This window comes from Pelodiscus sinensis, chromosome 2 (assembly GCF_049634645.1).
Source record: "Pelodiscus sinensis isolate JC-2024 chromosome 2, ASM4963464v1, whole genome shotgun sequence".
Classification (NCBI taxonomy): domain Eukaryota; kingdom Metazoa; phylum Chordata; order Testudines; family Trionychidae; genus Pelodiscus; species Pelodiscus sinensis.
The window spans coordinates 33,113,652-33,126,157 of NC_134712.1; the positions used below are offsets into that span (position 1 = coordinate 33,113,652).

A 12,506-nucleotide genomic window follows, 5' to 3' on the forward strand; every position below is an offset into this window, starting at 1 on the left:
AAGGGAGGGAGCACAAGTGACAGCTCAGAAAGGCACTGCAACCAAAACTCTCCAATTAAAGATGCTGGGGTACACATACATCTACAGTAGAGTACCCATAAAGACGTTACTCAAAGAAGGAGGGAAAGTTTTCTTTGATAGTATTCTCTGGTAGGGTAGCGAGGACCTTCAAATATATCATAATTAGTGAATACAGGAGCATTTTTTCAAGGAAAGATACTAAGCTTATGTTTTACATTCCACCGGATAGATGAGTTACTTAATAATGGTTTCTAACCTAATTCCTTTCTCACCTATAGATAAGGCCTGTGACCATGAGGTAGTGATAGATATGGAACCAAAGAGGGGCTGAAACAAAGAGGTGATAGTAGGTGAGAAAAAATGTTTAAATACTGGGGATTGAGCTAACCATCCTGATGATTACAAAACACACTGCAGCCCAGAATGATGCCTCATTCAAAAGAAAGAGTCATAACCAGCAAAGGATTGTTTCCTGTCACAGGATATCCCTTTTCCTTCTGTGGGATGTTTAAAGATTCAACAGGTTGGTATGGGAGTTTTATTACTGGTGTGTTATTTTTTCTTTATAAAAACAATTGTTTTTTTTTCACTTTATCCACTTAAAAATATCCAGAAATGCAAAATGTAGTCTCCTCTGGTTTTACTGATGGACATCTTGGAGAACTCAGAGTTGTTTTTTGTGAGCTCTTTTTAGCTCAGCATTAGAGGTGGGCATGTTGAATCTTTGTCAATAACATTTTTTGTCTTAAATACTCATGAAGCACTGAAATTAAATACCTGTTAACAAAACAAATAGACTTTTAAAAACATGGCTAACATTCCCTTCCTTTCTCAAATGTTCAGCTTTTCATGACTCTGATGTTTTCACTATTTCACTATAAAGTCTTCCAAATAACATAAGACCTGAATTCTGAGTTATAAAGAAAGCAGAACAAAATAAAACTCTTTTTCTTTTCTTTTTAACATTCAGGTTTTTCTTTATACATCATAAAGAAACAAAAAAGGAAAGGAGCTCATTGTTTTTCCCCTTTACAAGTCACTTTTGTAGTTAATCATGCATTAAGAAAAGCTAGCTTGCAGCACCCTGATGTTTGTTAGAAGAATGTGTATTGAGTGCCGATTTATTTTTTTACCAGGAGAACAGCAACATTAAATTAATCATAGGAAATTATAAATATAAGAAGCTTGTTGCTGAACCTAGAAGAGTGCATTGATAAATTCATACCTGAAACTACACCAATTCCATCATCACAGTCATAGTCAGAAACTTCGCTATCACTGATTCTTTTGGACCCTGCAGAAAAAGAATGATCACAAATGTATCAGTGTTATTATTCTAAGTCAGCTCTACTCTGGCAAAAGTAATACAATGAAATAAATTTCAGACTACACTATAAATACAAGGAGAATCAATACAGAATCTTTGGAACAGAAATATATGTACATTATTTTAATGTGTATTAGTTGGCGGCACATTAACTATTTTCCTCTAAATCTATAAAGTAATAACTCAAAACTGAAATAGCAAAATCCAACTGGAAAATATTGAAGTTGTGCTATGTTATCATATTTTTGTACTTGTTTGAAATATAGCTAAACTTGTATACAAACACTTGAAGGATGAATTATAGCTATTATATTAAATGAATACTATGTTTTCTAAAAGGTAATGATAATCATTACTAGAGCTTAACAGCTTCATTGCATAGTTTGCATCCTGCAAGACAAATGATAGCTGTGAAAATTCAGAGGAAAAGAGGCATTTTAATGCTACCACAGCAAGCACAATACTTGTTAATATAGCTAGAGCTTAGTTGGCAAAAGCAGATTCTAAGTCCATAATTAGACCTGAAATGTAAATCATGTATGACAAATAAATGTGTTAGCTTTTGTTTGGCTCAACTTTACTTACACATACTTATCTTTTTCTTCTTTGTCATCTTCTAAATACAGGAGAGATGCATGTTCTGACCAACCGGTTCTATTGCTGACATTGGAATGTTAAAATCTGTATACTAACATGTGGGTGATACCCATTCATAAAAGAGAATGTTCTTTTGAAATGAGAAGGAAAGCTGTACTTTTGAGCATTCTGTAGTAATACATATTAGCAAATGATTACATGGTCACAACTGTGTATCAGATCAGGCTGTTTGTAGACACCCAATAGGTACTAGCTCAGAAACTTAGACTACTTGCTATCAGTCCTTGACACGTACACTAGGTTTTTGATGGGAAGGAAAGGGATGGTTAATCCTCCTGGAAGATGTGGATAAAGTAGTAGCTTTGAGGGGTAAAATCAAAACACAGATACTAAGAAAAATAACTTCTCAAGGCAATGGAGTTTATTCATATATCTCTTACGTGGCTTCTAGCCCTTTTTTCCACAAGAGTGGATAACCCTACTGTAATAGAACCAGAGTATGTAGCTGGATTGGGAATCTCATGAAAAAGGATTTACCCCCCTTTGCATAATGCATGCCATTTTACAGTGGGGAATTTTGGATGAAGGGTGTGAACTGATCACTATATTTGATTGATGCTCATTCCCCTTCATCTCAAAGCCCACAATCTACAATTCAGTACTTCACTGCTCAAATAAAGCTTTTAGCTTGGAAATACTTGTAAATGTAAATTTCACTTTTAAGTGTTATAAAAGGTTAACTTGTTTTATTACCAAATTAATTTTGTAATTGCATTAGAAATATGTGAATTGTCATTGTTAATATATAATATAATATAATATAATATAATATAATATAATATAATATAATATAATATAATATAATATAATATAATATAATATAATATAATATAATATAATATAATATAATATAATAATAGTTAAGCACAGTTAAGAAAGGAAAGTCAGGCCTAGTCTTACTGTGATGTATTACTTTAAGATAGATAGTTTAATAGCTTATGTACATAATTTTAAATAGTCATGGTATGTAGTTTTGTTTTGGCATCAATGAATTGAATTAACACAAGGAAAAATAGCAAACTAGATATTAAAAAAATACCACTATAGAAGACCCAGAGGATCAGAGCAAGAGGGAAGGAGAACAACAATATTAAGGAGAATACTTAGATTAAATTTAAGGCAATATTGGATTTGACCATTCCCTAACTGTAGTGCACCAGAGGGTACCATCTATGAAAATCCATCCTAAGCCACAGAGAAAGAGAATCACACATACTCTAATATTGTCCCTTCTGTATTACATACAGTAGAGGACCTTCCATATGGTACTCAGACTAACATCAGCGTGGAAAAAGGACAGAGGTACTTGCTTCCATCTTCCCTGCCACAATCACAAAAATTGAATAATAACACACCTTTACCGCAAAACTACTCTGTGACCCTAGAGCCTTTTTGTGCCAACTGGCAGAGGGTACACACAGACTGCATGTTTTTATTGGGATCCCCTAGGTCAGAAATCTGCACAATATTTACTGATATGGTGGCATGTGAGGTCTATACTGAGAGGCAGTAGACCACTGGTAAACAAAATCATTGTGAAATGTATGTTGATAATATTTAAGGAATTATGCATCTATGCTAACAATTGTATTCTTAAAAGATAGTCACCCGGAGGTAACATACCTCAGAAATGTTTCTTTCAGGCAGTAGGTAACTAATGCCTATCTCCCTATGGTCATTTATGTAGTGTATGCCTCACAGATCTACTCACATATTGAGTCAGGTGCATGTTAAAATATTTCACTCTATATAAGAGAGGAAATCTACAGAAAGAAAAACAGCTGTTTTTCTGTTTATGGTCCTGTTTAGGAATAATGATAAACGATTTGTCTGGCATACTATGGAGTGCAAAGAGAAACCCTCAGAATTCTTCACTCAGGAGGCAAACAGTGTGTCTCTCTCATGAAAGAAGGATCACAAAAATTACCTCATGGCATAAATGGCCTCACCCAGATTGCACTGAAGACAATGGAGATACTCTCATTGGCTTCAATAATCTTTTGGGTCAGATCTAATAGGAATTACCCAAATATCACAATCAATCTTTAAAAATAGAAGTGTTAGGGATAAAAATGACTATAAATATGGAAACTTATGCATTTCCTATGTTTCTTCTAAGACATATCTCTTTATCTTATTGCATGTAATACAATACCAAATTGAAGAAAACTATGTTATTCTGTTTTTCACATCAAATGCATACAAGTTTCTTTTTGACTGGCTATGTTAGAATGAGCCTATTGTCTTGGTAGATAGAAAAACCTCTTTCTTCTGACTTGAATGAACATGATATATAAGTCATTGAGAAAGAATGAATATATCATATCTAAATGGCACATTTTTAAAGTCACATTTCTGGGTATTACCAAACCCTACAAGACTACAATTCTTAGACTCATAGGATTAGAAGAACCATAACAGGCATCTAGTCTAACCCTCATGCCAAGATGTAGGATTTGTTTTATCTGAACCATCCAAGATAGATGGCTACCCAGCCTCTTCCAAATTATGAATGAAGCACTCTGTACTTACAAATGTTTTGAAGACAAATCAGTTCAGCAGACAGAGAATTCTGAAAGACCTCCTGAAACTACTTTCCACATTGGATCAGATATTAGACAGTGACACAGGGACCTATGCATGGTTCTGCCATCAATATCCCAGAGGCTATGTCTTGGAAGAACAGACTTATTTTGGAAGAAGCCTTATATGCAGGCTTATTTTGGAAGAAGCTTTTCCGGAAGAGATCTTCCAGAAAAACTTTTTTCGAAAGAGGGTCCACACAACAAAAGGGCATTGAAGAAGGAATCTGCTTTTTCAAAAGATAGCGTCCACATTGACTGGACGCTATCTCACACTTAAGTTGTGATTACTATGGACAGATTGGCCACCAGGGAACCTGTGCTTTTTCCAGGAGGCCTCTTCTTTCAAAAAACTATTCACAAAAACCTCTTGCACAATAGGGATCTGAGGAGTAAATGCAAATGAGAGTGTGATATATGTAAATGAGTGCTCCATTTGCATTTCCTCTTGCAGAAGAGGATTGTAGTATAGACATAGCCTCGGTGTCCTGACACCTGAGCCCCAGAGTAATACACAAACCACTCTGCCCAACTCACCTTCAGGCCTCATATGGTAAGTGGACTGAGAGCTCACTCACCAGATTGGGCCCCTCTTACACATGAGGAGGAGTAGGAGCAGAAGACATGAATGTAGCCCCTGGTCTAATTTAATGCACCCCTAAATTATTCTAATTTATGCCAGGCTTGAAACAGAAATAGCCTTAGACTTAGGGGAATGACTACTATGCAGCTTTCTTTCTCTCAGCCTCCATATCAGTGGTTATAGAGATTTTTGTGGTTATAGTATTATCTTTCTTATTATTAACATTATTAAACATAACAAAAATATAATTAGGTGAACCAAATCTCAGGTGAAGTTCATGTAATTAAAACTGTTTGACCTGGGAAAAGTCCCACATGAAATGTTTGATAGAATTTAAGTTTGTATTAGGAAAGCTTTACATTATCGGGTTATTTATATTTAATTAAGGAAAGCTAAGATGATCACTTCTATCTCTCAAATATAGGAAAGTGATTTGCAGATGGGGAATTATAATACAGTTATATATAAATATACTTGTGCTGATATTAACAGTCTCTTACTACTACATTTCTGCATTATTTCACTATTTAAAAGAGCTCACCAAACACCTTCAGTACAAGTGTTCAATTACAATGAAACTCTGACTAAAATAACTTAATATTTCACCCGTATAATTAGTACAGCATCCCACAACTTTTGTAATAAAGCTCTATCTCTCCTCGAATAGAGACAGACAAAACAAATATTGTACTTTCAAAGTCACTGGAATTTCAGCAAGGTGTTCCCAATGCTAAGATGCTGAAAAAATAAAGCCAGTACATAGTGACATGACTGAAAAGCACACAGAAAAGCCAGGAACATGTTAGCAACTTAACATATGCACAGTATGTAGCATAAGCACATCAATAAAATGTCAGCTTAAACTGTGCATATATATGCAAGCAATAAACACTCCAGGCATGCTAAAAATTACCTGAATTATATGAATATAAGCCTTTATCTGCAAAACAAATATTAAAATGAAGTGATGTCAGGAAAAAATACATGAAATCTATACATGTAACAGGGATGCTTAGTACCTGTGAATTTTCAATCACTTTTCTGTTTAGAATGGAAAAGTTATTGCTGATCGTTCTAATTCTTAAAAATTTCCATAAAAGAATGTATTTCAAAGCAAATTAAATACCAAAGTAAACCACAGTAATAGTAGAAATTAAACCACAACGATGCTACTTTGGTCACCAACAGAAAGTCAGCTTCTATTCCCAGTACTCATACAATGTTGGCAAAGATATTCCAGTTGTTGCCAATTCTAAGCTATAACTTTGAATAAATGTTTACTTTTTAATGGTGACAAGTCTGTTCAAATAATATGCAGTGATGTGAATTTTAAGAGAACAGAATAATAAATTGCTATCCTGGCCTTAAGTGATTAGGCACTGCTTTTGAACTGAATGGGTCTCCAGCAGAATATTATCAGCAGGATTAACTTGGTGGCAATTCTGCATGCTATTATGGCAGGAATGGGGAACCCTTTTTGTGTAGGTTGACCCACAAAAAATCAGTCTGGGGCCACGCACAAGTGAGAGGCGAGAAAAAAATTCTCACTGTGGCCCCTGACTGAGAAAGAGAAAGACACTCCCAACATTCCCCTCACACACCAGAGCCTAACAGGCTCAGCCTAGTAGATTTTGCGTGCTCCAGCTTCCCGGGTGGCAGCAGGGGGGCTGTAGCATCACGAGCTCCCTCCCCAATACTGGGGTGGAGCTTGAGCCTCAGAGGCTGAATCCAGGCAAGCTGAAGGCCGCATCCAGCCTCCGGGCCTGAGGTTCCCTACCCCTGTATTATGCGGTGGTACCTAAAAGTCCTCTTCATGATTTTCCACACCAAAAATATAAATCTACTCCTCCTTCCACCAACTCATTAAATTGAATTCTGCAAGCATTTACACATATGGATAACTCCATTCCTCTCAATAGCCTCACAGAGTTTGAGACTATTGAGATGAACATAGTTATTAATGCAGGAAAAAGCTTGCAGAATTTAGGTTAGTGTTTGTATTCCTCCTATGCTTCCTCACCTAACAGTTTAGCAGATAAAACTTCTGTTATGTTTGAGTGACTTTTTAAATATATTTTGTCTCTTTTATAGGTCTCAAGCTCCTATGCAGCTGGACATATTTTCCAAAATTATGATTTTGGGGAACAAAATTCATTATTTGAACATTTCTGAAAAATTGAAAAGCCACTTGCAAAATTGTAATGCTACCATAGGGGGTATTGATATCACTGTATCCACAAGACAATGAGAAAAGTGTTGGAAGCCAGGAAGTCTTGAGTTCTATTTTGCCATTAAGGGGTTCTAATAATATTTTGCATGGATAACTGTTTACTAATATTATTTAAGCTTTGCAACACCCTTATAATTGTCCCCGTATTAAAGATGAGGAAATTGAAATTAAGTAAGGATGTGATCTGTCCAAGGTCACCCAGCAAGTCATTGTCAGAATCTAGATCAGAACCCAAGGCTCTAGAGAGGTAGACTTATCAGTAATCTGCTAGATCTGTGTGCCCCCAAAAGCAAGTCACATAAGGTACGTCTACACTACAATACTATTTCAAAATAACTAGAGCTATTCTGAAATAACTTAGTCCACATCTACACAGCAGGCAGTTATTTTGAAATAGTGTCAAAATACTGTCAAGGTGGAGGACTTCTTATTCCGTCCTCTGTAACCCTCACTGTATGAGGAATAAGGGAAGTCAGAGGAAGAGTGCTCTATTTCAAAACAAGTGCTGGATAGAAACTATCTATGGGTATGTCTACACTACAACGTTAATTCGAACTAACTTAGTTCGAATTAGTTAATTCGAACTAAGCTAATTCGAACTAACGGATCCAGACTAAAAAACTAGTTCGAATTAGCATTTTGCTAATTCGAACTAGCATGTCCACATTAAGTGGACCCTGAACCGGGCTTAAGGATGGCTGGAAGCAGTGCCGGCAGGGCATCAGAGGAGGACTTAGAGCGTGGAGATGCTGTCTCAGGCCAGCCGAGGGCTGTGCTTAAAGGGTCCCGACACCCACCCTGGACAGACAGTTCTCAGGGGTGCCCCGCTTGCAAAGCAGTCCTGGCTTGGATTGCCCGGACTACCCACACTGGGCACATCACAGCACTCAGCCAACAGTCCGGCTGCACTTGCCGCAGGCTGCCATCTGGGGAGAGGGGGCAATTGGGAGGCTGCAGGAGAGCTTCCACCCCCAGAAGCCCACAGAGCCAGCCCAGTCCTCCCCATTGGGGGCTCGTGCCCCATTCCTCCCTTACCTCCTTCCACTTACCCTTCCCTAGCCCCTCTTCTTGATGTACAAAATAAAGATAACATGTCTTCCAAAATGGAATCTGTCTTTATTGAACAAAACTGGGGGAGACTGGGAAAAGGAGGTGGGAGAGGGGAAGAGAGAGGCTGGGAGAGGGGAGGGCAACTACAATGATCAGGGGTTGGGAACAGGTCCCATATGAAGAGAGGCTAAAGAGACTGGGACTTTTCAGCTTAGAAAAGAGGAGACGAGGGGGGACAGGCTAGAGGTCTCTAAAAGCAGGAGTTGGGTGGAGAGGGTGCATACAGAAAAGTTCTTCATTAGTTCCCATAAAGAAGGACTAGAGGACACCAAAGGAAAGGAATGGGTAGCAGGCTTCAAACTAGTAACAGAAAGTTGTTCTTCACAAAGCAAAGAGTCAACCTGTGGAACTCCTTGCTGCAGGAGGCTGAGAAGGCTAGAACTAGAACAGAGTTTAAAGGGAAGTGAGATCAAGTCATGGAGGTTGGGTCCATGGAGTGGTATTAGCCATGGGGCAGGAGTGGTGTCCCTCCCCAAGATTTGTGGAAGGCTGGAGAGGGATGGCACTAGACAAATGCCTTGGTCACTGTCTTCGGTCCATCCCCTCCAGGGTCCCTAGGGTTGGCCGCTGTCGGCAGACAGGTTACTGGGCTAGATGGACCTTTGGTCTGACCCAGGACGGCCATTGTAAGCTCAGGGCTCAGGGTCGGGGGTCTCAGTGGACCCCCTTGATTCTCTTGCACACCTGCTCCTGGGTGGCCAGGCTGGCAGCTCTCCTGCCCTAGACGGCCACTTTCCTGTGCCTAGTGCGGAGATCGTGGACGAGGTCCACGATGTCTGCATTAGCCCAGGCGCGTGCCCGCCTCTTGCGGTCCCGGGCAAGCTCCCGGGAGCCGCCAGCCTGGTCCCAGGAAGAGGGGGAGGGCTGGGGGGCATCGGGTGGCTGGCTCGAGCCGTGCCAGGTGCAGGGTCTGCTGGCTGGGTGCTGGCAGGCTTGCACCTGGCACGGGCACCGTAGCCAGCCCGTGCCCCTTTAAGGGGTCCAGGGCTGGGAGGGGGGCAGAAGAGTTTCCCTGGTGTTGGCCAGAGTGGCCACTAGGGAAACCTGGGAAGGGCTAGCCTCCCACTAGTTCGAATTAAGGGGCTACATACCCCTTAATTCGAACTAGCTAGTTCGAACTAGGCTTAATCCTCGTAAAATGAGGTTTTCCTAGTTCGAACTAAGCGCTCCGTTAGTTCGAATTAAATTCGAACTGACGGAGCGCTAGTGTAGCGCCTATGAAACTTAGTTCGAACTAATGTCCGTTAGTTCGAACTAACTTTGTAGTGGAGACATACCCTATTTCAAAATCAGCTATTTCGAAATAAGATTCTGAGTCTCATTTTCCCAATATGTAAGCTGGATTTGATGCTACTAATTGACTTAATAAGGCAATCTTTAGTTCTGTATATAATCAAATTTTGTTGTTGGTAAATAGAATTAAAATTAAAAGAGCACGCTGCTCTTTCCACTAAACAATATCGTTTCCAAGGACCCACAACCACTGTATTCACTCACTTCTCTAACAGGGAATCAGGCACCTAAATATTTTGTGAATCTGGGCCAAAATTCCTTGATGTAATTACAAAAGAATGGACTTTCTAAGGCTTTAGTTCTACAAAGAGCTGTACAGAAGCTAACGTCCAGAGGGGCACAGGTCTATGCCTATGTGGAGATGATTGCAGAACTGGGTCCTATGATTACTGAGCAGCCACCTTTGCCTTTGCATAGTTACAAGACAGAAACAGTAACATTAGAATAGTTTTAAACTTTTAAAATATTTTTTCAGAAATTATTATAAAATTACATGCTAGTTTATTACACAGTCATTATATCAAGACTCAGAACAGAATGTCCCCTTTTGGACCCAGATACTTTAAAATAAGTTTAAAGGTGACAATCTTCTACCTGTATTGTGTTTAGCAAGGTAAAGTTAGCCTCCAAATGGCGGATTTTTCATGAAAACATTTTTTCTCTCACAATTTCCAGTTTTGGCTCTCTTGAATCAGAATGAAATTACAATGGGAGGAGAACAGTTTATTAATCTGATTATATAAAGTAACCAGAACCAGAGAAATATAAAAATACCCAATGTCCCATTCATTTATTGCAAATTTTTCCTGGGCCTTCAAATTTTTTGTGGTTTAATCACACTTTACTGTAGCCTCTTTTTAATTATCCAAAATGGTAGAAAATTCATAGCACCTAACCAGTTTTCTTTTCATAGGGAAAAAATGGGTAGTTTAAAGACTTTCAGACATCCCTGATTCATGTTAAATACCTTTTTGTTAAAGGATTTAATAGCACATCAATATATAATACGAATTTGATATTTATATTTTATTCATATCCTATGAAGAAAACACTCATACATGCAAACCAAGATATCATGCCCAAAGGCATATTATGTAAAAAAATAAATTGTAAAATGCATGAACGAAAAAAGATGTTATTGTTGCTCACTGTAGTTAAATATGTATAATATAATCTCCACTTAGGGGCCTCTGTTACTGTATGTGAAATGCTCCATATTATAATATTAAAAAATCATTGATATGCCTCCTCCCCATTAAGTGCCATTCATCTATTGACTAGTGAGGTAGAATGGTTATAATTACCTCAGCGAAGATTTGGTGGTAGTTGTGCTTTTGTTGATTTAAAATTACTTTATTGGCTTTCCATATGCATATTACAGTGAAAAAAAATGTAGAGATATACATGATATGTAAGATTCTGATCTAGCACTCAGATGTACTTGTGTAGACATTTGCCTGTGCAGAATCCCAGTGAAGTCAACGAGGTTTCTGCCAGAATGGATCTCATTGCAGAATCAGCACCAATGTGTACAACAGCCCTGTTTTTACTGGGTAAAGTCTTAAGCACATTGAAATGCTTTTCTCAGTTATTAATAAACATTTTGGCTGTGTCTACACTGGCATCCCTTCCGGAAAAGGGATGCTAATGTAGCACTTTGGAATACGCAAATCCGCGGGGGATTTAAATATCCCCCGCGGTATTTGCATTAACATGGCTGCCGCTTTTTTCCGGCTTGGAGATAAGCCGGAGAAAAGCGCCAGTCTAGACGTGATTCTCCGGAAAATAAAGCCTTTTCCAGAGGATCTCTTATTCCTACTTTCAATATCCCCCGCGGTATTTGCATTAACATGGCTGCCGCTTTTTTCCGGCTTGGAGATAAGCCGGAGAAAAGCGCCAGTCTAGACGTGATTCTCCGGAAAATAAAGCCTTTTCCAGAGGATCTCTTATTCCTACTTTCAATATCCCCCGCGGTATTTGCATTAACATGGCTGCCGCTTTTTTCCGGCTTGGAGATAAGCCGGAGAAAAGCGCCAGTCTAGACGTGATTCTCCGGAAAATAAAGCCTTTTCCAGAGGATCTCTTATTCCTACTTTCAATAAGTAGGAATAAGAGATCCTCCGGAAAAGGCTTTATTTTCCGGAGAATCACGTCTAGACTGGCGCTTTTCTCCGGCTTATCTCCAAGCCGGAAAAAAGCGGCAGCCATGTTAATGCAAATACCGCGGGGGATATTTAAATCCCCCGCGGATTTGCCTATTCCAAAGTGCTACATTAGCATCCCTTTTCCGGAAGGGATGCCAGTGTAGACACAGCCTTTCAGTTCAGCAGTACCAGTAAAAAGTATCCTGTTTTTCAAAAGTCACAACAATATTGATTTGAAAACTTTAATATTACAGAACACTAGAAGAGATGGCTTGAATCTACACTATAAAATTCCATTCGTCCACTGTCTGCTGAAGATAGAGGGAAAATATTGCCTCTAAATGCCAAAGAAGTGAATCCAGGATCACAAAAGCAGTCATTGATATTTCTCAGAAACAGACAGGCTACGTCTACACTGGCCCCTTTTCCAGAAGGGGCATGTAAATTTCACTAGTCGTCGTAGGGAAATCCGCGGGGGATTTAAATATCCCCCGCGGCATTTAAATAAAAATGTCCGCCGCTTTTTTCCGGCTTTTAAAAAAGCCGGAAAAGAGCGTCT

The 12,506-nt window shown here is 38.9% G+C and overlaps 1 protein-coding gene across 1 annotated transcript in view; it reads right to left on the minus strand.

Moving 5' to 3' along the window:
• RIMS2 (regulating synaptic membrane exocytosis 2) overlaps positions 1 to 12,506 on the minus strand; it is a 517,795-nt gene that overhangs the window by 289,360 nt on the left and 215,929 nt on the right. The window contains exon 13 of the mRNA XM_075920242.1: positions 1,247 to 1,315. Within this exon, the coding sequence (XP_075776357.1) occupies positions 1,247 to 1,315 (69 nt within the window). The remainder of the gene's footprint in view (positions 1 to 1,246; positions 1,316 to 12,506) is intronic.